At 38.7% G+C, this 24988-nt stretch overlaps 1 protein-coding gene across 4 annotated transcripts in view; it reads right to left on the bottom strand.

The window, feature by feature from the left end:
* GDAP1 (ganglioside induced differentiation associated protein 1) overlaps positions 1-24988 on the bottom strand; it is a 55549-nt gene that overhangs the window by 3078 nt on the left and 27483 nt on the right. For 2 of the 4 annotated variants that reach the window (XM_037039716.1, XM_037039715.1), the window contains exons 4-6: positions 3009-3182; positions 1703-1797; positions 729-843 (exon numbers count right to left, since the gene is read on the bottom strand). In XM_037039716.1, coding sequence (XP_036895611.1) covers positions 729-843; positions 1703-1797; positions 3009-3165 — 367 coding nt within the window. In that variant the 5' untranslated portion in view covers positions 3166-3182. Of the gene's footprint in view, positions 1-728; positions 844-1702; positions 1798-3008; positions 3183-17410; positions 17604-18880; positions 19032-24988 lie in introns of those variants that run through there. The other 2 variants (XM_037039713.1, XM_037039714.1) reach the window with 2 other exon arrangements.

Below are 24988 nucleotides of genomic sequence, written 5' to 3'. Positions count from 1 at the left end.
GCTTGAAGCCTGTCTTATCATTGTGGAAACAATTCTTAGAAGCTGAGAGCCTCAAAACCAAAGGAGTTAATGGATATTTCCTACTGGTTTAGGCAAATAGCAGGTGAACTTTAGGAATAAAGTCCCTAAAGTTGTGCCTGGAATGTCACTCAGTGAGTGTTGCTCTTAGTTATTTGTCAACAGCATCGCAGAATCCCTATTGTGAAGCAATGGTCTTTAAGTTCATTGTCAATGGGAATACTGGAAGGGGAAGTGGGCATGTGCTTGCAGCTGGGCCCTGGCTGCATCACGAAGGCAGTTTCATAGGTACAATGCACGGGTGCTCACCAGCCAGCCGGCACGTCTACACGTGCTCACCCATTTTATACTTGACTACAGATTAGAAGTTGTCTCCCTGCCTAAGGAAAAAATTGGAGATAGCATTCAAGTAATTACTCAGGTCATTCAACCAAATTAACTACTATAATTACAAATTTGTGAAATCGGTTAGGTTGGAATTTCTCAACCATAATTTAAATTGTGCAGAAAAATTCTTCAGCAGTCATATTTCGTGGAGATATAGACTGACTTGTAATTATAGACCTAGGTTTTGCTGAATTCAATGTTATCATTGTTACTTTAATTTAAACTAATGAAAACAACAATTACAGAACATTTTTGTTGAAATATAAGACTGTCCCTATAAATACTCTAGGAAAAAAAAAGATACAGTACAAATGAGAACCTACCTGGGGTTTCTTCATTTCTTCTTTGCAACTCAGTTTCAACCTGATCCAAGACTTTCTCCAACTCATCAAGAATTTTCTTCAAATATTTGACATTGTCATGGTCAAGCAGCTTGGACTAATTAACAAAAATAACTCAATGGATTACAGCAAAGAAGATATAAACTATCACAGTGTTGGAAACTATTTATTCTAGACAACAAGAAAAATTAGAATAACTTTGTAAAAACAAAATTGGGGAGAAATGTGCCCACTGTGAAAATACCCCAGGGCCAGACCCACCACTCACTGGCCTCTCCTTGGGGGACCAGGTGACCAGAGAGGGTGAAGACTATGAGGGGCACAAAGAGACTCCTCTTGGGCCCAACTCAAGAATGGAATTTCAACAGGCTTCACTGGGGAATAACTTGAATCATAGAAGGCTCAGGGGCAAGGGAGAAATCTGAATGCAGTGAAGTAAAGAGTGAGTGGAAAGTAAGAAGTGCTGGTGTTCAGGTGATTAGTTTCTTCTGAGAAGCTCCCTAGCTAAGATAAAGGAAGATGGGAAGTTAAGAGAAGGTGGAGGTGTTGATACTTGCCACATCTTTACTGTGGGAGAAGCTGGCACAGTAACTGATGAAGCATAGCCCGGCCCCTTAGGAGGCAGACAGCCATACACAGAAGTCAGCCTAGGCCTAAATGTGGCAGAGTGCCCAAAATGACAGAGTCCTCAAACATTTAATTAACTTGCTTTTACACTTTACAACTTTCCTTAACAACCAGCATGTGCAATATCTGCTTTTAAAGCAGTTGTCATTAGATTTGAATATCAACCATAATAAAGAAAAATTCTTAACAGACAGCATAAGCCAAAGGTGAATTGTTTACTGGTAACTTCTATTTAATAGAAGATGTTCTAAAATAGTGACACTTTACAAAAGGTAGAACGTTTAGTACAAATAGTGTGTTCTGGGTTGAGGACAGCCTGGTTTACTTACTTTAAGTCGTTTCTGTTTCGCAATGTATGCCTCTTGTAAATCCGGGTTTTCCTCAGCAAGTTTCTTCAGTTCAGATTCTGTGTTACCAATTTGGCCTGATAATGGAATCATTTTTGGAATAGAAAATTATTTCCTACCTTCTATGTAAGAAACACGGAGAAACTAAATGCCCTGCCTCTGCCTCAGGCATGCCCTCTCTGTGGACCCTTCACTGTGGAGCCACTAGAGTATCTGCCACTCAGGGGGAGGGTTCCGTGGGAAGCACTGCCGAAAGCACTTAGGGCAAGGCCAGCACATCGGAAGTGCTCGGTGCAGGGTACTGGTTCTACTTGTCAATACCTTTCAAGTTTTCTGTAAGGAACTTCTACACGAAGAGAAGGGAAAAGCCACATTTTTAAAAAGTATTTAAACTCTAGGTTATAGAATTATATGTATCAGAATATTTGTTTCAAATCATACATAGGAATTTATGAAGAGAAGGATGAGGATCAAAAAGGTGAAAAGGAGGAAGAAAGAGGGGGGAAAATAGTAGAGAAAGAAGGGAAGGAAAGGAAGAGGAGAAGAGCAAGGAGGAGCAGTATCAAAAAGCAAGAAAAATAACATAAGAGAATGATAAAAGTAAGGCATGGTTTTGTGAAAAGAATGTAGTTTCTAGATTTAGAAGATGTAGATGTGAGTATTCCTAGTCAGACACCCCCAGAGTTTGACCAGCCACCATCCTCAACCTTCCTGTCCCCAATTATTGTGCCACACAACATCGGTCCTGCTGCCGTGCTCCTCAGGTACCAACCCTAGTCCATCTTCAGGACAAGTCAGGAGAGAGGTGGATATGTCAACTCAAGCTCTGTAATTCTGCAATCACTGAATACAGAGGTAGAGTAAAGGTTAGACAGCCTGTAGTTCAGCTCCCTCACATAATGAACAAAAGGCAAGGACCACAAATGTAAGCTCAGTTGCCTATATTCCCCAGAGATCCCAGCCTTCCTAATTCCCAGTCTATTTGTCCATGAGAACATGTTGTGGTCTTTACTTTTCCACAGACCAAACTTGAGTTTTGTCCAAACTTGGCCCTCACAAGTCAGGAGCTAGAAAATCAGGAACTATAGACAATAAATGTACAGCTGAATAGCAGCTGAAGCACAGGTTAATCTGATTGTGCATGGATTGATCTATAACATGACGTCCATAGAGCAAACTCAGCAACACTGTTCCTGTCTCCTCTTAATGATCATGAGATACACTATGTCTCAAAATGAATTAAAAGTATCTCAAAAGAGAATCCTAGGACATTAAGAGGTTTACATACTGCGAATCCTTGTTGTTGCATAAGCTGGGATCATGGAATCCACAGTTAGCTCGGGATGTAAAATGCAGCCATGTGTATAAGCATCCATTGGCAAGGAGTCGAGCAGTTCTCGGTAGTGTTGTACTCGTGGATAATACATGCTTCCTTTATCAGGCATTAACCTGGGCGTTTTTTCTAAAGCGCACATACAAACACATACACAAACATTAAAGTTACAAGTGAAATGCTGCATCAAAAGCAAAAACAAAATCCCCAACTATCGCATTATTAACATCTTCACTATATATCAAAACATTTAAAAGGTACCCCCCCAGTCCACATATTTGAAATTTGAAATGGCCTGACATACCAGACCAAATCCCAAATCATGATCACACCGGCATTCTTATCCGTCTCTACCTTACAAATTACTACCCAACCCTCAGGATCTAGGTCATTGTGCCAGCTCATCCACACTGCATTCCCTGGCCTCCTACAGCTACCAGCATCAGACTGAGTCAGGTGTGCCTTCCTCTATACACACAGAGGACTTCGTATGTACTCTATTACAGTTCTTATCGTGGTAATTATTTTTACCTTTTTGCCCCATGAATCTCTTCAGGGTCAGGAACCTGTGGCCCAGGGTCTAGCATTGTTCCTTGTATATATGAAGCACTTGGTAAAGTTTATTAGGCCCTTGGTAAAGTTTGGTTAAGGATGAAAGCTCGTTATAGAAAAATGTTCAGGGACTACTCTTTTTAGGTTCCAATTAATACCAAGAGTGACCCTGTTGATGTGAGTGTGAAATGACAATATTAATAGAATTTCTAATATTTTATCTCTAGAAAGTGGGTTCTACAAAAATCCTAATTTGCTGGTTAAAAACTAGACTATAGACTCCTTGAGGACAGGGACTACATCCTCTGTTGTATCCTCAGTATCTAATGTAAATATTTGGCTCATAGTACATGTACAGTAAATTTTAATTAATTCATTAACATATTTCCAAATTTATAGTTACTATAGAATATAGCAGGCCCATATATTCATGGTTTCACTTGTCATGGTTTCAGCTGTCCACATTCAACCACACTCCAAAAACATTAAAACTTCCAGAATAATTTGTAAGTTTTAAATTGTACCCTGTTCTGAGTAGCGTGATTACACCTCATGCTACCCTCCCTATGAGCCAGTTCGTATCCATCTCAGACTGTCAGAGCGTCACAGTGCTTGTGTTCCAATCACCCTTATTTACTTCATAAAGGCCCCAAAGCCATTCACATAACTTTCATTATGGTGTATTATTATCATTGCTCTACTTTATTATTCTTGTTAATCTTTTTCGGTGTCTAATTTATAAATTACACTTCATCTTAGATAGGTATGTACATATAGGAAAAACATAATATATAGGGTTTGGTACTATCCACAGTTATAGGCATCCACTGAAGGACTTACTTTCCAGAGACTATCCAAGAATAATAAAGATGAATCACACGACCCAAAGGCCAGAGCAATGGCCCTTTAGAATCACTTTCCACTTCTGACTCTAAAACTACCCTGAAAAATGCCAACTAGCTTATTTTAAGAAATGAAAAGAACAATCTCAACTTTATTGGTCCATTTATTAGTTTGGGTTATTTATTTAATTTAGAATCATTTTTAGTATCACTTGCTCACTGATACGTTTTGACAATTCAGAGTTGGTTGCAAAGCATTTCAGGCAAGATCTCATAATGCCAGACCAAGCAGAACAAGCTTTTAAGACACTAGGCTACTTCTAACTCTCTAAGAAATAGAAGATGGATTACTCCTTAAACCTGCTAGGGAATCCAATTCTGAAGGCTGCATTAGAATCATCAAGAATGGAGTTCACTACACACTGCCTGTTAACAGATTTACCCAACTACAGCACACTTCCTTGCTGACCTTTCAAGACATCAGTGGATTACCAGGAGGCCAATCAATGTGGTAAATGCTTCCCACTTCCAAGAGATCAACACACTGGAGACTTCTAAGGTCTTTAAAATTCAAGAGTTNGAATCCAATTCTGAAGGCTGCATTAGAATCATCTCCAAGAATGGAGTTCATCTCCAAGTGAACTCCAAGAATGGAGTTCACTACACACTGCCTGTTAACAGATTTACCCAACTACAGCACACTTCCTTGCTGACCTTTCAAGACATCAGTGGATTACCAGGAGGCCAATCAATGTGGTAAATGCTTCCCACTTCCAAGAGATCAACACACTGGAGACTTCTAAGGTCTTTAAAATTCAAGAGTTCTTAACCCTTTGTACATCACCACCCTCTTCTCAAAATGTTGTTTTTAAATGCATAAAATACATAGGGTTGCATAGAAAAGTGATTACATGAAAATATAGTTATCAAAGTAATTTTAAATGATAAAATAATAATAGGGGTTAGTATTACAACATCTAGTAGCAGGCCTGCCATAATTTCAATAAAATAAATAATATGAGATAAATAATATGAAATAAATAAATAATATTTCAATAAAACAATAATATTATGCTCATATTAAATAAATAATATGAGCATAAATGCTATTTTAAAATATCTGCAATAATATGCTGCTATGAACATATCTGTGATTTCTATTGATAACAATGTCATAGGCACTCCTGATACTGCTGTGGGCTGTGCACACATTAGAAATGAAAGAAATAATAAATTTCTATAGAAAATTATTGAAGATAAGATATAATTTTTCCCCATCTGAGATCATGGATCTCCTGAATTCTATTCATAGACCACTAAGGGTAAAGTGTGATATGAGAATCCCTAAGCTTTCCAAGACACTCCCCAGGGCCTTTGCAATGTCAAAGTTATTTTTACAGTAATTCTAAAAGATTAGTTGCTTTTTCACTCTTCTTCTCTCTCAAGTTGTCCAGAGGCTACATGACATGTACTGACTCCATCATCCTGACAGTTCATTGCTCGTGTGTTTGTGCGTTCTTGTGTTTTACGCTTTTCTCTGCTTTTATATTTAATAAGGTAGATATTGATAGATGCGGCCCACACAAACAAACACTCTCAGGTACCCTCAATAACTTTTAACACAAGGGGGCCCTGAAATCAAAAAGTTTAAGAACCACTGCTTTAGGTATCTAAGAACCTCAGGTTAGTACCATAAATGGTCAAGCATTTTAAAATGCTTCCCAAACAGTTAAATTTGTGGCCATTTGCTCTGGTTACCTTCCAGTACCAGGCCTGAGGTTTGTGTCCAGGAGAGCATGCCGCTTCATCCTGAAAAACGAAGAAAGCATGAAAAATAAGTCTGGTTTATTTTGGGAAAGGTTCCATGTGGCCAGGCCAGAATGCTTCCAAGGAGGACAAATGTTGAAATTCAAGAAAATAACGTTCTTCTATGCCACAGGTGGCAAACACAAGGCTTGCAGGCCAAATCCGGCCCTCCACCTTGTTTTATCCACCTGGCACCTTATTTCTACCCGGGAGCAGGACTGAGCTCCTTGCCCCTAATTAAAGAGTAGTTACCTTTATACAGTCCTAAAATTACATTCAGCCCTTTGAAGGCAACTGCAAGGCTGATGTGGTGAAAATTAGTTTGACACCCCTGTTCTATGCAGTACACCATTGCTATGCAGCTATAATATCTCCTGAAATGCTGTGTCAGAGCAGAAAACACCTGGGGTCCCACATTCTCTTCCAGTCTCATTCTCTCCCAGAAGGTGCCCTGTCGAGCGTCAAATATGCAACGTCCTGCCACCCTCCTTTCACCAGAGCTCAGCAGTGTCCCGCTGCCTCTGGAAACAGGTTTTCCAAACACAACTAGGAATCTCCTTTAAACTATACAGCTTCCCCATCACTTCATCAAATTTTATATTTTCCAGTCTTTTCATCTTTGTTATAATACTATGAAAATAAATAAACAGAATCTCACTGAAATGGAGACATGAGGCTAGAAGGAAGACTTCTCATGCATGTCACTCAATGCTAACCCCAACAGAAAAAGATGCACTTGCATCTCCAGCAGGAAGTGACACTAGTACCTCAGCTGAAGAAGGAAAAGCTTCCTCCCTGCCCAGTAACAGCTCCACCAATGGGAGGCCACCAAAACTCGGTCAATGAGAAGTCACTGTACTTTGAACACCTGATGTTCTCCAATGAATTCTTCCTTTACAACAGTTCCTCCTGAGTCCTTACAAAAGTGTTCCTCTTCTTTGTTTCTCTAAATTTGCACATAGTTCACCATTAACCATGGGTCCCAAACTGCAATTCTTTGTTGTTCCCAAATGAACACATTATGCTACAGAAATAGATGGCTATTTCTTAAAAAGTCAATAATGCTAAAAAAAAGTAAAAGAAAGAGAGACAATATTTTCTTAGAATTGCACTCAATCAAGAGTGGGAAAGTAATTGAAGGCTTATAAGAACAGAACAGGGCACCAAATGGCGTTTAAGAACCAGGCAATATGAAGAGTTCCCAGCACTGGGGAAGAGGGTTGCAGTAGTGGAAGCCACGATTAGTGACTAAGCTGGAAAAACAAATAAGAATAAATAAGTTAGTTGGCATCAGACCTGACTTCCTAACTGATCTTTTTTCTAAACTGATCTTTTTTCTAAAATATATTTTATTGATTATGTTATTACAGTCATCCTATTTACCCCCCTTCATTCCCCCCTTTAGTTCATGTCCATGTGTCTTAAGTTCTTTAGCTTTTACATTTCCCATACTATTCTTAACCTCCCACTGTCTATTTTCTACCTAACATTTATGCTACTTATTCTCTGTACCTTCCCCCCACTTCTCCTCCTCCCACTCCCCTGTTGCTTACCCTCCATGTGATCTCCATTTCTGCAGTTCTGTTCCTGTTCTAGTTGTTTGCTTAGTTTGTTTTTGTTTTAGGTGTGGTTGTTAATAATTGTGAGTTTGCTGTCATTTTACTGTATGTGTTTTTTATCTTCTTTTTCTTAGGTAAGTTCCCTTAACATTTCATATAAGGGCTTGGTGATTAACTCCTTTAACTTGACCTTATGTGAGAAGCACTTTATTTGCCCTTCCATTCTAAATGAAAGCTTTGCTGGATAGAGCAATCTTGGCTGTAGGCCCTTGCCTTTCATGACTTGGAATACTTCTTTCTAGACCCTTCTTGTCTGCAAGGTCTCTTTCAAGAAAATCAGCTGACAGTCTGATGGGAACTCCTCTGTAGGTAACTGTCTCCTTATCTCTTGCTGCTTCTAGGATTCTCTCCTTCATTTTAATCTTGGCTAATGTAATTATGATGTGCCTTGGTGTGTTCCTTCTTGGGTCCAACTTCTTTGGGACTCTCTGAGCTTCCTGGATTTCCTGGAAGTCTATTTCCTTTGCCAGATTGGGGAAGTACTCCTTCATTATTTGTTCAAGTAACTTTTCCACTTGTTCTTCCTCTTGCCCTTCTGGTACCCCTATAATTTGGATGTTGGAAGGTTTAAAGATGTCCTGGAGATTCCTAAGCCTCTCCTCATTTTTTCTTAATTCTTGTTTCTTCCTTCTTTTCTGTTTGGTTATTTCTTTCTTCCTTCTGGTCCACTCCATTAATTTGAGTCCCAGTTTTTTTTCCCCATTACTATTGGTTCCTTGTGCATTTTCCCTCATTTCACTTAGCATAGCCTTCATTTTTCCATTTAATTTGCGGCCAAATTCAACCAATTCTGTGGGCATCCTACTCGCCAGTGCTTTGAATTATGCATCTGATAGGTTGTCTCTTGGTCACTTAGTTGTATTATTTCTGGAACTTTGATCTGTTCTTCCATTTCGGCCATTTTATTCTTTGTCTTGTCGCTCCTGTTACATATGAGGGTGGGAGCCTTAGGTGTTCACCAGGGCAGGGCAACCCAGTTGCTGGGTTGTGACACTGTATGTAGGGGCAGAGTTGAGAGGGAACAAGAGCACTTGCTCTGCTCTTGGTGGGATCTCAATCCCCTCTGCCACTTCCCCCAAGCAAACTGGGCCTTTCTGGTGCTGATTCCTGTGTGGGTGGGCTTGTGTGTGTTCTGGAACCCTGTAGGTCTCTCCAACAAACTTTCCTGTGAGGCTGGGAGTTTATCCCTGCGCCTCACCCCCCACAGGTGTTTTCAATTGGTGTTTTGAGGCTTTATTTCCCGGTGCTGGGACCCTGGGTTGCACAGTCTGTCTCGCTCCCCAGTTATCTGGGTGTGAATGTGGGATGGCTGCCCAGTCAGCCAGCCGCTTTACGCACAGTGCCTCCCTTCACAATCGCCACTTCACTGGGTCTACTGTTTGCCACCCCATGCCCGGGGTCTTCCAGCCACTGCCTTTGCCCCAGGGCCCACCCTCCACTGTCTTGCGCGCTCCGTGTCACTGTTTCTTGTGTTCCAACCCCTGTCTGCTCAGCTGCCCGACTCTGCCCCTCCTGCCAGTCTGGATGAATGTGTCTATTTCAGCTCCTTGGCTGTCCAACATCCATACAGTTCAATTCTCTGTCAGTTCTCGTTGTTATTTTGTTTCTACTTTTTTGTTGTCCTTATTTTGGTTGTGTGGGGAGGCACAGTGTGTCTACCTACGCCTCCATCTTGGCCAGAAGTCTCAAGACTGAACTTGTATCGCACCTGTCCCTGTATTGCTGGTTAGAATAACAGTGGCCTTGAGCCATTTTTAAAAATTACATTCAGTTCCACCAAGAGCAAAAAATAAAAATGATCTAAGGGTTTAAAGTATAAGCTTCCATTATTTTACTAAATACACTACTCTGATTTCCTACATTTCCCAGTGATGACAGATAAGAGAGGCATTATTGTGCCTGTTATCAAGAAAGACTACCCCAGATATATTTTAATAACTTTCAGGTCTTCTTTACTAGCTCACTGAAAACAAATTAGACTGCATTTCTGATTGGATCTTTTTGATGATTTTTTAATCCCATTGACATTACTTAATGAGGACATTAGTGTATAAGATAATATGCATCAAATAGCTGAACAACACTATACCCTTCATCTAGTCATACCACTGGCCATTTTAAAATACAATAATAGTAAACAAATTATGACCTGAAGAAAAAAGGCATAGTTAAAAACTAACTATAACTCAAGGCTTTTTTAACTTTGGTGCTAGAAAGTTCAAATCTACACACAGACAAAAAATATTACATAGCATCAAATTATACAAGTTCACTAAATGCACCCAGGATTTTCTGACACAGCAAATTTAGAACATTATTTTCAAAAATTGTATACCTTAAATGTTTAACTACTTTTTATTTAATTGCTATTATATTTAAGACTTTTTACAGAAACATCTATAACTGGGGGCAAAAACTCATTGGTTTGTTCTCATTGTTGGATACACATACTACAGAAACTAGGACCTCTGAATTTTAATATCCACACCTTTCCACAAATATTGAACAAATCAAATAATAAAAAATAGTTACTTTTTAAAGCCACTTTTATTGGCATAGCATGAGTTTTAAAGTCACTTTCTTTTCCTTAGCATATACCATATTTTCTCCACCCTGGTTGAGAATTCCAGTGCCAATCTGCAGTTTCAGTGATGTGCTAAAAGACACACAAAGTTGTTTGGCTGTATATGAGAGCCTTGTATGGACAGACATAAAATTATTGATTCTATGAACCTTGATAACAACTAGGAATTCCTTACATAAATAAATAATTTCATTTTTTAATGTAGCAGTGACTTCAGAATTAATGTTCTTTTGAAAATGTGAGGCAGTTGATTTCCAATATACATTAATAAAATGTTATCTATAAAATTATATTTCCTAGTCAAAATTATGTGATGCTGTAATTTCATACCAGTGATAAAGAACAAAATTCAACTGAGTAAACTTGAAGATCTAATTGACTTTATTGAACAACTTATAAATTGGGCAACATCTCACCCAGCCACTAGAAGGAATCTTGGAAAGGCTATATAAAATGGAAGGTTTCTGGTCTACAGCCACACCATCCTGAACGCACCCGATCTCGTCTGATCTCAGAAGCTAAAATGGAAGGTTTCTGTAGGAAGAAGGGTGGGCAAGGGAGCTATTAGAAAAAGAAAAGGAAGGATTATTTTAGGCCAGCACATCTTTTGTGGAGTAATGGGCCTGCAAGGATTTTATCATGCAGATTACCTCTTTTTCCTTTGGAGGATGGAGGGGGCCCATGTGACAGATTGCCTTCCTGGTGCTGGACAGGAAGATTCTAGACTGGTTGGTTAATTAAGATGACATTTCTGGTGGAGGCTGAGACTGCAGTTAGGTCAGGTGTTACGTGTCATGGGCAGGTGTTACCATTTGGAGTCTATGGTTTTCTCTTTAATACCAGAATTCCTTTACTATTTCCAAGCCCAATACTATTTCCTAGTAATACTTTAAATGATATATATAGACATAAGATAGGAACATAAACTTCAAAAGATTGTTATATATTAAATTACCAAAATTCCCTATTCGCCGTATACATTCTTGTTTCCAGGTTGCCACTGGCAGTAATACACAGTGTATGTTCCAGCATTTTGTACTTACTGCATGCCCACATTTTGTTATTATTTAGTGGCTAAATTAGAGTTCACCAAAAGCAATTATGAATAGTATAAGAAATATCTAGATTTAAAATCAATATTATTAGTGCTTGTATTCATTTGTCACATACATTATTCCTGAGCTCTCCTAGTTTGCTTACTATCACACCTCATGTAGATTAATAAAGTGCTCACTTTACTATAACTATTCTTCATTACATGCCCAGATAGGAAAAACTCTCATACACATAAAAAAGTCTATACAACTGAGTAGTAATAATAGCACATGCATGTATTACAGGCAGATTTGGCATTATCTTCAAGTTTATAAAATGAAATTATGTTTGAAGATTAATAAGTTTTAATGATTTGGGTCTTTTAAATTAGGGCTTTGTATCAATTAACACCCAATAAATATCTATTGCAAGAATGAAGAGATTGCTCTTGGACAGCCCTGGGTTGAACAGCCACAACACAGTAGTTATACATTCTTCCTTTGACTCAAGCTCTGACCTCAGGAACATCACTAATGTCTACACCAGCCTTCCATGTAACCACTTTAAGAAGGAAAAAAAAAAAACACAGCCATCACTCAATTTAGATATTCACTCTCTTTGGCCAAGACTTGGGAAGTATTGTTTTGGCAATCAAATTTCTCCCCTAAAACTAGCAGTTATTTAGTGGACTTATACCATAAAGATTTAAATATGGAAATACTGGCTACCCAGGAAGGTTGAAAAAGATTTGCAGATCAGCAAGCCATCATTTTTACTATAATCCCCAGCTGATACATGAGATCGGGATAGCAAATAGTAACAGCAAAGGGGATACTACTTCACTATACTCTGTTTTTTAGATGAATGGATAAACTTAATTAAATTCTGCCACTATAACCACAGGAAACTATATACCTCATGAAATACAATTACTATCATTCTAATTTGCCAACTTCTTCAGACTTTCATCCATAATTGGACAAAACACTACCTATTCCAACCAGTTAAGAATGTAGCAGGTTATAATTCACCATGTTCTGGACACAAGCTACACTTTTGAAACAATATGAGATCACACTAGCATTTTTGTTTTATGATTGGCTTTTACTGGTAACTTACTAGCCAGTCAGGTTTCCCATTCTTCATTAATGGAAATGATTTTTAAAAACAAAATTCACATACTATGTTGTAGATTGCTCTGCCTGGTTCTAGGAATTGTATCTCAACCCCCTGTGGCTAAGGGCGAGGGACAACCTTTGGAATATGAGCCACAGGAGACAAAGCCTGTCTCTGGTAGCAAATGCTGCTTCAGTTCCTCTCCCTGTCCCCAGAGCTTGGTCGGAAGTCAATGACGGGTAAGACCCCTCACAGCAGGGGCGGGGTGGGGGGGGCAACCCAAGCCAGACTTGATCACTTGGGAGGCCTTCATGGAGGGACTTGGGGGGGGGGGGCAAGGACTTTCGCCCTCCCCTCCCCCCCCCCCCACATAGCCTGAGTCCCCATGTCTTCTGGGAAAAGCGCTTCCTGGCTCTAATCCCCTTAAACCTGAATACCTGATGGAGAGAGGTGCAGCTAAGTGTCCTGGGGAAAAATCTGGCATCACAAAAACTTCCTGATAAAGCTGTGAAATCTGCTCCACTAAGAGTGCTTTCATTCATATGATAAGGCTCCAAGAGGAAATGAGTATGTCTCCCAAAGTTTCTGCAACTCTCTTCCTGACAGACACTGACTCAGACTCTGAAGCCCTCAGATACCATTGAAATGTTATCTACTGTTTGATCCTTGCCGCTCTGTATTCCTGTGTATTACAACCCAATAAAAGGCTATGGAGGAAGGCACTCAGGGCCTTTGTCTCCCCAGAGAAACTGGCCACAGCTCACCTCTCCTCACTGAACAGATCACAGCATGTCTCAGCCATTATTCACTTCCGTCCGTGGCACTCAGGGGGACTCGAGAGAGAAGTCGCCCCCACAATACTACATTTACCCTTATTAAAGTTTATCTCAGTTATTGTTCCATTAGAAACATTTTATAAGCTAGTCATTTTAACTATCCTCACTTTTCTGTTACCTACAGATGTAATAGTATTTCCTCTAGGTCATTATTCAAGTTATTTATGGAATTGTTAGGCTTCTCAGACAATAGAAGCCTGTAAGCATATTAGTAGAGATCCCTGTCCAGGCTGACATTTATTTTCAATAATTCATTCACTTTAATCATTCATATGTATTTACAAAGTTTCTATTAAAGAACATACACCATATGAGGCACTGGGAATACCATTGTTAATGAGACAGACACTGTCTTTGACCTCATGGTGTTTAGACTGGTCTACATGCAATTAACATAATTAAAATAAAGATAAAATTATTATATGGTAAAATAAATGACAGTATATAACTAAAGGAGCAGCCTAATATAAGAAATCTTAAATAAGTATTTGTCAATATAGTGGTTTGTTCATCTGAAAATGTGCATTTCATCTAGCTGTATTTTCTCCTTCATTCCCACATTTACAAGTACCCACAAGGGTATCATATGAAGTATTTGTAAATGCTCTACTTAAATCAAAATACACTATATCAAAATCATGCCTGGCATAAGACAGACGAATATTTTAGAAAGTGTTAGTTAATGACATTCTCCAGTACTGTAAACTTAAGCTTGTTTCTTTTAACTGAGATGCTCAAAATTTACATATACAAGGTCTGTTCAGAAAGTATCTAGCCATGTAATATAAAAAATAGAGACATTTATTGAAGAAGATACATGATACAAGAAACATTGTACATAGGACAATGACTCCTCAGTCCCCTTCAAAGTAGGCACCTTGGGACCTCACACAATTCTCCCAGTCACCATCAGCTGTCCTGTTATATTTTTCTGAATCTCATCAACAGCCTGAAATTTCTTCCCTTTCAAAGGTGATTTTAGTTTTGAGAAAAGCCAGAAGTCACAAGGCATCAAATTTGTAGGGTTGTAGCGGGGCTAAGTCACCTGGGTGATTGGATGTTTTGCAAAAAAAACTGCATGAGCCATAATATGTGAGTGGGTGCACTGTCATGAAGAAGCTGCCAGTCACCAGTTGCCCATTGCTGTGGAATTCTGAATCATCCAAAAAGTTTCGGCAGAAAACTGTTCAAGCTTAATGCAAAATTTAATGCAGTTTCCTTGCTCTACTCACACAGTCATTTTTAATATAATGGCCACACAATACACATGCTCATTCAATGGTGCCTATCACCCCCACTGACTAGTACAGTGAAGTCATCATTGTTGACATATGCATATTCCAGTCCAGTCTCCTTGGCTTCTAGGTTACATGGATGATGTGCAAACTGTTCTCGTTATATTAACGATGGTTGGGCTTTTCTGGACAATCCTCATATTTCTTTAAATTTTTGACAATCCATTCTAGAACTCTGCCAATTAAAGATACTTATTTATAGTTCTGCTTTTAGCTTAAACAATTACCTAATGCACATTAATTTGTATTGATGCTTCTCAAATTTAATGTCTATTTGAATCACTTGGGGACCTTGTTAAAATACAGATTCTGATTCAAGAGATGTGCAGTAGAGTCTAGGTCTCTGCATTTCTAACAAGCTCCCAGTGATACCAGTGTTGCTGGTCAATAGAACACTAAGTAACAAGGATTAGTAGAACTCCCCTCCCCCCATCCTTGACTATTGGGATATTTGTCTATCACTTATCTGACTCTTTTCCTAATCTCCATGAGTTACTAATGATAAACATAAAGTATCTAAATGATAATTATGATAACACTTCTATGTTTTTTTTAATTTATTACATAGGGATAAACTTCTGTAGACTAGACTAGGCTTCATTTATATAACTTTTCTCTTGCTGTCTTTACATCTACCATGGTTTTTAGATCCTTTAGTCTTAATCTTTTTCAGCCCTATCCAACTGACTACTCTCCTAGGAAAGAAGAATGAGTAAAATAGGAACCAATTGGACTTGCTTTATCTCTGCAATTGATAAAACTGCATCACCTAATACAAAAGAAGTCAAGTCACCAAGAACATGTAGTAAGTTAGGGCCAGCTTCAGACTAAAGCCAGGATTCTTGATTGCTTACTTATGCTGTTGGTACAACCAGAATTAAAGTTCTTAACTTCCATATTTTCATCTTAACATTTAGCCCCAAATGGCCTCTTCTCTGATTCACTAAATAGTAATAAGAACCTAGTATTTCCCTTGTTAGAGCAGGATTCGGAATATGTTTCAGTTTTTCTATTATACAGTCAAAGAAAATGAGAAAGCCTAATAATCATTAACATTACTATGTTATAAAGTAACATTTCATAGTATTGAATATCTTAGAGCAGAAACAATGTAAGGAGAAAGTGAAAAGGAGGAGAATAGTAGTACTAGTAGTAGTAGTTCAAGGGATACTAACAAAAGATCTAAATATGATTTTCCAGTTACTGTAGCTTTTTAACATCTGTGATTATTATTATTTAAAACAGACTTCTTGTACAACTGTTTTTGTCTTATTCACATTATTATAATCACTTCCCCCCAGGAATACAAATTATTATTTAACAGACTTATCCATTTCCAAAAAGCTTCAGGTTGAGAAAAATTGTATTAAATCAACTAGCCACCATTTTCAGTATAATCCTAAGCATATAGACTCAGAGGAATGGCAAGTCATGGTGAAGGAAAACGCAGTTTATTAAATTATTTGGTTTAGATCAATGGCCACCTCTAACTAAACCTCCAGCCTGACTCCTAGAGAGCTAAACATTTGGGTTAAGAACAGAAGTAGCTCATCTAATTCCTTGGGGCCCCTGTCCCTTTCAGGTCCCATATCTAAATATTTTCCTCTGAGGTAAAAAAGAAGAGACTTTTTGGCTAAATTCCTTTCTTCTTTTCCAATGAGTTGAGGTTATATTCTGGTTTTAATCTGCCCAACTGACAACAATATAACTGGTGGCAGATGAAGAGTAACTGGATCTTGTGCAGCTGAAAGCTAGAAAGCCCTGTGTTCTATTCTGAATCCTGCTAGTGATCAGCTGTGTAATCTTGGGCAAATCAGTGAAACTACAGTTCACCTCAAAGGGTTGCCCTGAGGAGCAAGATACACAACGTATATGTGGTAATGACTATGGGAAACAGTTGGTATAACATGAAGGTATGGATTTGAAAGACTTACATTCCAGCCCCATCCTGCCATAAAATAGCTATATTACCTTATGCAGCACCTCACATACAAAATAGGAATAACTAGTCTACTGCACTTGTGTCGGGTGGGTTCTTTGAAGACTGAATAGAGCAGAACTTATAATATGCCTGATATAAAACAGGCAATCAATAAGTGATTATTAATTAAAAGCACTATATCAATTTAAGCCCTATACTTCCTTACAAAAGATATGAAAGACAGACTATACAGGAGTAACAGGGGCAAAGAACTCAAAGTATACCAACATCCTATTCTCCCTTGCCTAAAATGCATTCCTCTGTTTCCCTCTTACTGTTTTTAAGGTGGGACCATTGATAGAATACATGAAACTAATTTTCATAGTGTACATTTAAAATCAGTATTATAAATTTGACTTCAAGGCAACTAAATTACCACCACAAGCCACACACCTGCAGGATTTTTTGCCAGTAAATTTAAACCATTAAAATTTGTAGTTTACATAAAATTCTTTTAAATGGAGTTTATACTGGTTTATACAAAACTTATGTTATTGACCTATTTTATTTTTGTGTGCTTATGGAAATGGAAAAGGTTTTTATCACTAAACCACCATCATGAAAGCAAAAAGAAAGAAATAAAAGGGAAAAGAGGAAGGAGGGGATAAGGAAGGAAAGGAAGAGGGATGAAGGGAAACATAGACTTGTGTTAAAAGTAAATCCAAGAAATCGCAAATAGCCTTAACATTACCATCCAGGAAAGTCTGTTCAAGATAATCAATGATCTGAGTGGCCTCACAAATAATGTTTTCCCCGTGGATAAGGACAGGCACTTCTCCAGTTGAGTTCAAACGCATAAACCAAGGCTCATTGTGCTCACTGAGGGGCAGACTTACATCATGTTCCTCGCACTTCAATGCCTTTTCAGCAATTACCAAGCGCACCTGGAAGAGTTCACACTGGTTACCACAGCACACATAGACTTTTAATTCAATGACCTCTCCGGATACCACTAAGCAGTACCACTATGCTTCCCTAACTTATTAATATTTTCAACATCCTTTTTTTAACTACAGCCATACACAGCATAGTTACCTGTAGGCCAGCAACAGACTGCACACATGACAATGGTCCCATAAGATTATAATGGAGATGAAAAATTCCTATTGCTTAGTGATGTTGTAGCCATCTTAATATCATAGCACAATACATCACTCCGGTGTTTGTGGTGATGCTGGTGTAAACAAACCTACTGCACTGCCAGTTGTATAAAATTATACACATAATATTATGTACAGTACATAATACTTGATAATGATAATAAATGACTATGATACAGGTATATGTTTATACTATACTATATTTTTTATCATTATTTTAGAGCATATTTGTTGGAAAACAGTATGTCATGATCCACCAGCAACAGCCTCATATATTTCATGTTTATGCATCTCTTGATTGCATCATTTTCTCTTGTGCTTGATTTAATCTCATGTAGTTTTGTACCATAACACACTGTACAGGCCTGTAGCCTAGAAACCACAGGCTATACCATACAGCCTATACCATCCAGGTCTGTGCACAGGCACTCTGTGATGTTCACAGACCGACAAATTCACCTAACGATGCATTTCTCAGAGTGTGTACCTGTGGCTGTATTCCTATTCTAGAATTAACAAATCAGATATGTTCTAGTGCCTTGTTCTTATAAATTAGAAAGATAAGTAATGAAAATGATTCTGGCTACAATAATTTATAGTCACCCTCCCCATCACCAGTATTTTGTGCCCTAAACCTAATTGTATCCTTCCCCAGACAAGACTCTGAAATACAGATATGCTAGGCCTTGTGAAAGAGAGTGGATAGGAACAAAACGAAATAAAACCAGGAATTTCAGATCATTCAGCTCTTTGAGGGTGCTTCCCTCTGCCTGCCTCACCCTGCAAAGCCAAAGGGACAAGGCCTCTAGCGCAAACACCAGAAAGTGAAGCTTTTGGTCTTATTGCAGGAATCGTGGTGCCTGGGTCCTATTTTTTCCGTCTCAGGCCGATTCTCTTTGCTCCCCTCTAAGGTTCATCCCTGCCCTGGAGGAAGCACTAGCCGGGTTAGGGAGTTGGAGGCCTGTTTCCAGCTAGGTCAGAGGCCCGGTGAGGCCCAGAGGGAGCTGTCCGGGTGCTGAAAACCAATCCTCACCGCCCGCCCTCCTAACGGAGGCCTTTACCTTTTGGGAGCTGAAGGAATGCGTCCAGTGGTACAGAATGAGCTTAACCTCTGCATCCGACTTTCCTTCCGCCACCAAGGGCACGCCCCCTCTTTGCTCATCTTGCATCCGAGCCATTTCGAGGAGCACCCTATCCTTCTCCCACCCTCACTGCCCCGCAAAGCATCAATAGTTTTTCGGGGGAGCTGGGAAAGCAACAGCGCGCAGACGAATGGGCCACTGGGAAGTGTAGTTTCTGCAGCCAGAAGCTGCGCGGCGGCGACTGAGAATATTTGGAGGCGTCCATTCCCCAGAAAGCCTCTGGAGTGCAGGGGTTACCGGAGAGATACAAGTGAACGGTTTTTAGGAGAAACGACCTAAAATTCTCTGATTACTAAAGTGAGTAATGAATAAAGTTGATTGCAAATTACTCGTTGGTTTTGGAGATGGAGTAGGGGTTGCTGAGGTATAAATGCAGCAATTTTCCAATATTCCTCGGGTTCTTCTGGGAAAGTCGGTGCCTTTGGTGGAGAAGTTCCAATTGCCAGACAAAGTAACAGGATAAGGATTTAGGTGTTATTAGAACGACTTCTATGGAGTCATGCAAAGTCGTGGTTATTGTTATTCTCATAAGCAACTAATACAAATGGTAAGGTTAAAGAGCTTAGTTGTTAAACACAGAAATTTTAGAACAAATCTACCTGGATTCATGTCCTGTTTTTTCAATTTTGTCCCCACTTTTTTTGGAGGGAAAATTTATTACCCTAGTAAGGTTTTGTGACAATTAAGTAACAAAATACTGTGTTAAAACACTTAAAACAGCCTAGCATGTTGTAGGCACACAATATTATTCACAAGTTAAGGTGCCTTATAAACATTCTCTTTATAACCATGATTAGAGTCATAATTTTATACTAGTCTAATTATTATTGTATATCTCTTAAAATTTAATGCCTTAGTAAATTGATAAAATTTCTTTTGTAGTAAATATGTATTAATATGACCATGAATGCTTGTATAATGCATTCAGCAAATATTTATTGAGTACCTGTTACATTCCAAGCATTATACTGGACCCTGAAAATACAAAGATGTGTAAGACCTGATACCTGGCACCCAAGATATAAGCCTGGTGGCAGAGACAACAAAATAAATAGCCAACCACAATGGAGATAAGACCCAGATGTCTTAGCTCAGTGAACACAAGTATTATGTGAAAAGAGAGGAAGTAAATAATTAATTAATTAATTAATTAAAAAGAGGAAATAATCCAACTCAAGTCAAAAAAGGCCCTTTGTAAGATACAAGTCTCATAAGGTCCCTTTTCCCCTTTGTAATACTTCATACTTCTAAGTTAATTCAAATGCTACAGCAAAAGTGACTCCTGCCAAATTTGTTTTTCATCAGTTCATGCTTCAGAATGGAAAGGGAAAAACACAACTTTGAAATCAAGACAGAGTGGGATTCAAATTCTAGCTCCACCCCAATAACCTCTCTTGAGCCTCCACTTCATCACGTATGAACTATGGATATATAGAAATATGGGGTGGCCCTGGGAATTGAGTGAGACAGTGTGCATAAAGCACTTTGGACATTTCCTGCCATATGGCGGTTGATGAAAACATGTGGAAAGCCCCGCCAAGCCATTAAGAGGACATAGTATTACACTTTCTCCTCTCTCTTTAGGTCTCAAAATTTTGCAACTATTTATATAATCCCCTCTCCATTCCTCTTCAGAAGAACTTTACTTTTAATTCTCCAGCTTCAGTTTCCAACATATACTATACCTCAGTATCTGAATAAACTCAACATCCTTGGTAAGCTGTCTGTCACTCACAGCTGAAAGAGCCCTGCCAATAAAGCTCAGGTCTGTCAAACACTGAGCACTTCTCTACCACATGTTCCCCTCAGCAAAGCTGCATAAACATTGAATGAAGTGATTGGTTCCTGTGTTAGTGTTGAATGTAAAACATTCATATATACCCTTGGGAGTGTCCATATGTACAGAGCTCCTGAAGGGAAATTGACCAGTATGCATCAAAAACCTTGAAAATGGTTATAACTCTCAACCTTCCAATTCCTATGTTTGCATTTTAACTCATAAATAACTGCAGTAAATTGGTGGCCCTAAAAATCTGTTTTCCCCCTCTTCAATGATAAACAAAATTTTAGCTAAGCACATGGCTGCTGATAATAAAGACTGCATTTCCCAGGTTCCATTGCAGCTAAAGGTGGTCCTGCGACTGTGTTCTAACAAATGGGATATAATGCACATGCCACAGGGCAAGTTCTAGAAAGCCTCCTTAAAGAAACAGTTGGCCCCATGTCTCTTCATTCCATTCTCCATCCTGCTTCCAGGAGGTTATATGCTGACAGGGACCCTCAGGATGGGCAAGTCCCTGGGCTGAAGGGAAATTAAGCACCTGAGGACAGGACATTTTGGACATCACACATTCATGCAGTCGCTGGGAGTCAGAGCTGACTCAATGGCATGTAACATACACAGGGACTTTGGAAAGCAGAGCCACCACATCCACCTGAGTGTACACCTGCAAATTTTTACTTGAAGAAATAAAGCACTTTGTTTAAGCCAGTTGTTTGGTGTTTTCCAAGTGCTATTATCTTAACCTATCTTCACTGAAATATCAATCTTACAAATATTGGTGGCTTTTATTTCTTTGTACTTCTCCATACTATAATTTTTCTATAGTGAATATGTGCTGCTTTTACCTCTTACAGATTTGAACACTAAAGAATATCAGTAAACACATGAGGCTGGGAAAGATGGTTGTATTTCGGTATTAAGTCACAACAGGGCAGAAAAAGAACTGAGCATGTTTGCATTGGTCCATAATCCCTACTATTTTCCATCCCACTAAATCCTTTGTAGGTAATAGAAAAACTTTATTATTCATTCACACATTTATTCAAGTTGTGTGTGTGTTCTGTTGCTGTGCGTCCTTGTCTATGACATTAGGAGAACAGGAGCCAGATCCAGGTCAGTTTACTTCTTCAATGTGCATTTGTTGAGCTTTCCCTGTTCCAGGAACAGTCCAAGAAACAAAAGATGTGGAGTTAAAAGTCACAGTCACTGGTCTCAGAGAACTCAAATATGGAGGGAGAGAGATGAGATTACAACACAGGGTGGATATCTAGGAGTTTATTATAGGACTATAGCGAAAGAATGCTAATAAAATGTCTTCCCAGAAGTTAGGTCCCATAACTAGTTACCATAACTAGTATCATACTGGTACAATTACAAAGATATCTAGTATTGGGCCACCACTGGCTCACGCAGGCTGAAGAGAGCTGATAGCTAAATTTTCGGGAATTTTTCAAGCTAGATGTTCAACACAGCTAATATTAACAATTAAAATTGAATTGCATTTAAATAATTTTAAAATAGAGCTAGCAAATACTCAAAACTCATTACTTCCTGATCATTTTGCTGTGTTTATTATCTACACTCGAGATTTTTTGTCTATTATATTCATATGATGGAAATCACATGTAAAGACATGCTGCTGTGCATCTCTTCCTAACTCCCTGTTCAGTGATGTTATGTTAGTAGCCTGAAATTGGCTCTGGTAGGAGAATTTACACAATAGAAATTGGCCAGTGTTATCTATCATACATTTGGCTTTTTCCCCCCAGAGTTAGTTGTTAAGCATTTACCTGCACACCATGGAATGTATGGATTTTATTTAGTGTTTAATAAATTATTTTGATGATGATCATGAGAATCAGGAGATCTCTGGGTAAATTTGTGAGTGTGTGAGTGAGTGAGTTGAGTGTGTTTGTATATTAACCTGCTTTGGGTACATTTTAATGTCCCAACCAACTTAATTCTGCTTCCTTCCCCATTACTCACCCACTACCCTCACAATGTTTTCATTCTCTTCATGGTACCTAGGAAGAAGGTAAATATGCACATGTCTATCTGGCCACTGTCAAACACAGCAGTTTCTCGTGCACATCTTCTCAGGAGCAAAACCATAAACCTAAAAACACTGAGTGAATTGATTATTGCATTGGTGTTAAATATTTATAATATCCTATAAACAAAGCGTAATGTAGAACTTTGTATAAAGATAACAGATGACTCTCTTGAAATCTCATTTGGTCCCCATGATAGCCTGCGGTAGCTGCCATCCCTAATTTATAATTGAGGAAAATAAGGTTTCATGACAGAGAGTGGTCCCACATCCTAGAGCTACTGAGTGGAAGGGCTGAGCTACTGAGTGGAAGGGCTGAGCTACTGAGTGGAAGTCTCAAACACGACTTTTCTGACTACTCGTCAAGTATTGTTTTTTATTACTAGCTTTAATATGCTAGCTTTAATAACAAAAGAGAGAAATTTGTGGAGTTTCAACCTTTGCATAGTGTGAGGTTGACTTTGGAAAAAATATAGCCACCCTCTTGAAAATCAGTCCACATAGGCATATACACTTCTATTAAACCACAAACTATAGTATCAAACTACTGTTTATATGTCTGTCTTGTGCATTAGACTCAAAGCTGCTTAAGGTCAAGGCCTAATGTTATTCATTTTATTATTTCCAGGAACCCAGATTAGTGCCTGGTACATTAAAGATGCTGTAAGACTGCTTATTAATTAATGGAGAAAAAGAGTAGGTCACTTCTATAAATAGTGTTAAGAAGATTGGACAGATATGTGCAAAAAATGAAACTAGACCACCTTCTTATACCACACACACAAGAGTGAAGTCAAAATGGATCAAAGACTTAAATGTTTGAGCTGAAACCATAAAAATCTTAGAAGAAAACATAGGCAGTAAAATCTTGGACATTGCCTGTAGAAATTTTTTTATCAGATATATCTCCCCAGGGAAGTAAACAAAAATAAATTAAGTAATTAACAAATTGGACTACATCAAGACAAATTTTTTGCACAGCAAAAGAAAACATCAACAAAATTAAATGACAACCTACATAATGGGAGAAGACAATTGAGGATACATATGATACAAGGGGTTAATATCCAAAGCTTATAAAGAACTTACAAAACTCAACACACATACAAAAAAAACCAAACAACCCAATTTAAAAAATTGGCAAAGGATTTGAATAGACAATTCTTTAAGGAGGACATACAGATGGCCAATAAACATACAAAAAAAGTTCAATATCACTAATCATCAGAGAAATGCAAATTAAAACCACAATGAGGTATTACCTCAAACCTATCAGAATGGCTATCATCAATAAATCAACAAACAAGTGCTGGCAAGGATGTAGAAAAAGAGAAACACTTTTGCACTGTTGGTGGGAATGCAGACTGGTGCAGCCACTGTGGAAAGCAGGATGGAGATACCTCAAAAAATTAAAAATGGATCTGCCTTTTGATCCAGCACTCCCACTTCTGGGAATATATCCAAAGGAACCCAAAACACTCACTCAAAAGAACATAAGCACCCCTGTGTTTATTGCAGCATGATTTGCACCAAGATATGGAAGCAGCCCAAGTATCCATCAGTAGATGCACAGTAGATGAGTGGAAAAAACAACTATGGGACCTCTACATGGTGGAAATCTACTCGGCTGGAAAAAAGGAGGAAGTTTTACCCTTTGAAACTGTATGGATGGACCTAGAGAACATTATGCCAGGTGAAATAAGCCAGTAAGAGAAAGACAAATACCTTATGATTTCACTCATATGTGGAATCTAATGAACAAACTGAACTAACAAGCAAAATTAAGACTCATTGAAGAACAGATGAAAGCTAGTGGGGGAGGAGGTTAGGGGGTGAAGGCATTAAGTGAAAAGGAAAAAGGACTCATGGACATGGACAACAGTGTGAGGTTTCTGGGGGGTAGGGTATAAGGGGACTAAATGGTAATGGAAACAAATATAATAAAGATTTTTTTAAATGGGCTTTCTTTTTTTTAATTTTATTTATTTATTTATCTTTAGAGGGGAAGGAGAGAGGGAGAGAGACATCAATGTATGGTTGCCTTTCGTGCGTCCCCTGCTGGGAGTTGGCCTGCAGGGAACTGGCCTGCAACCCAGGCATGTGCCCTGACTGGGAATCGAACCACGATCCTCTGGTTCGCAGGCCTGTGCTCAATCCACTGAGCTACGCCAGCCAGGGCATAATAAAGATTTTT

Source organism: Sturnira hondurensis, unplaced genomic scaffold (genome assembly GCF_014824575.4).
Source record: "Sturnira hondurensis isolate 20B ecotype Veracruz unplaced genomic scaffold, ASM1482457v3 Scaffold0025406, whole genome shotgun sequence".
NCBI classification, from domain to species: Eukaryota; Metazoa; Chordata; class Mammalia; order Chiroptera; family Phyllostomidae; genus Sturnira; species Sturnira hondurensis.
This window is presented reverse-complemented; position numbering and strand designations above follow the sequence as displayed.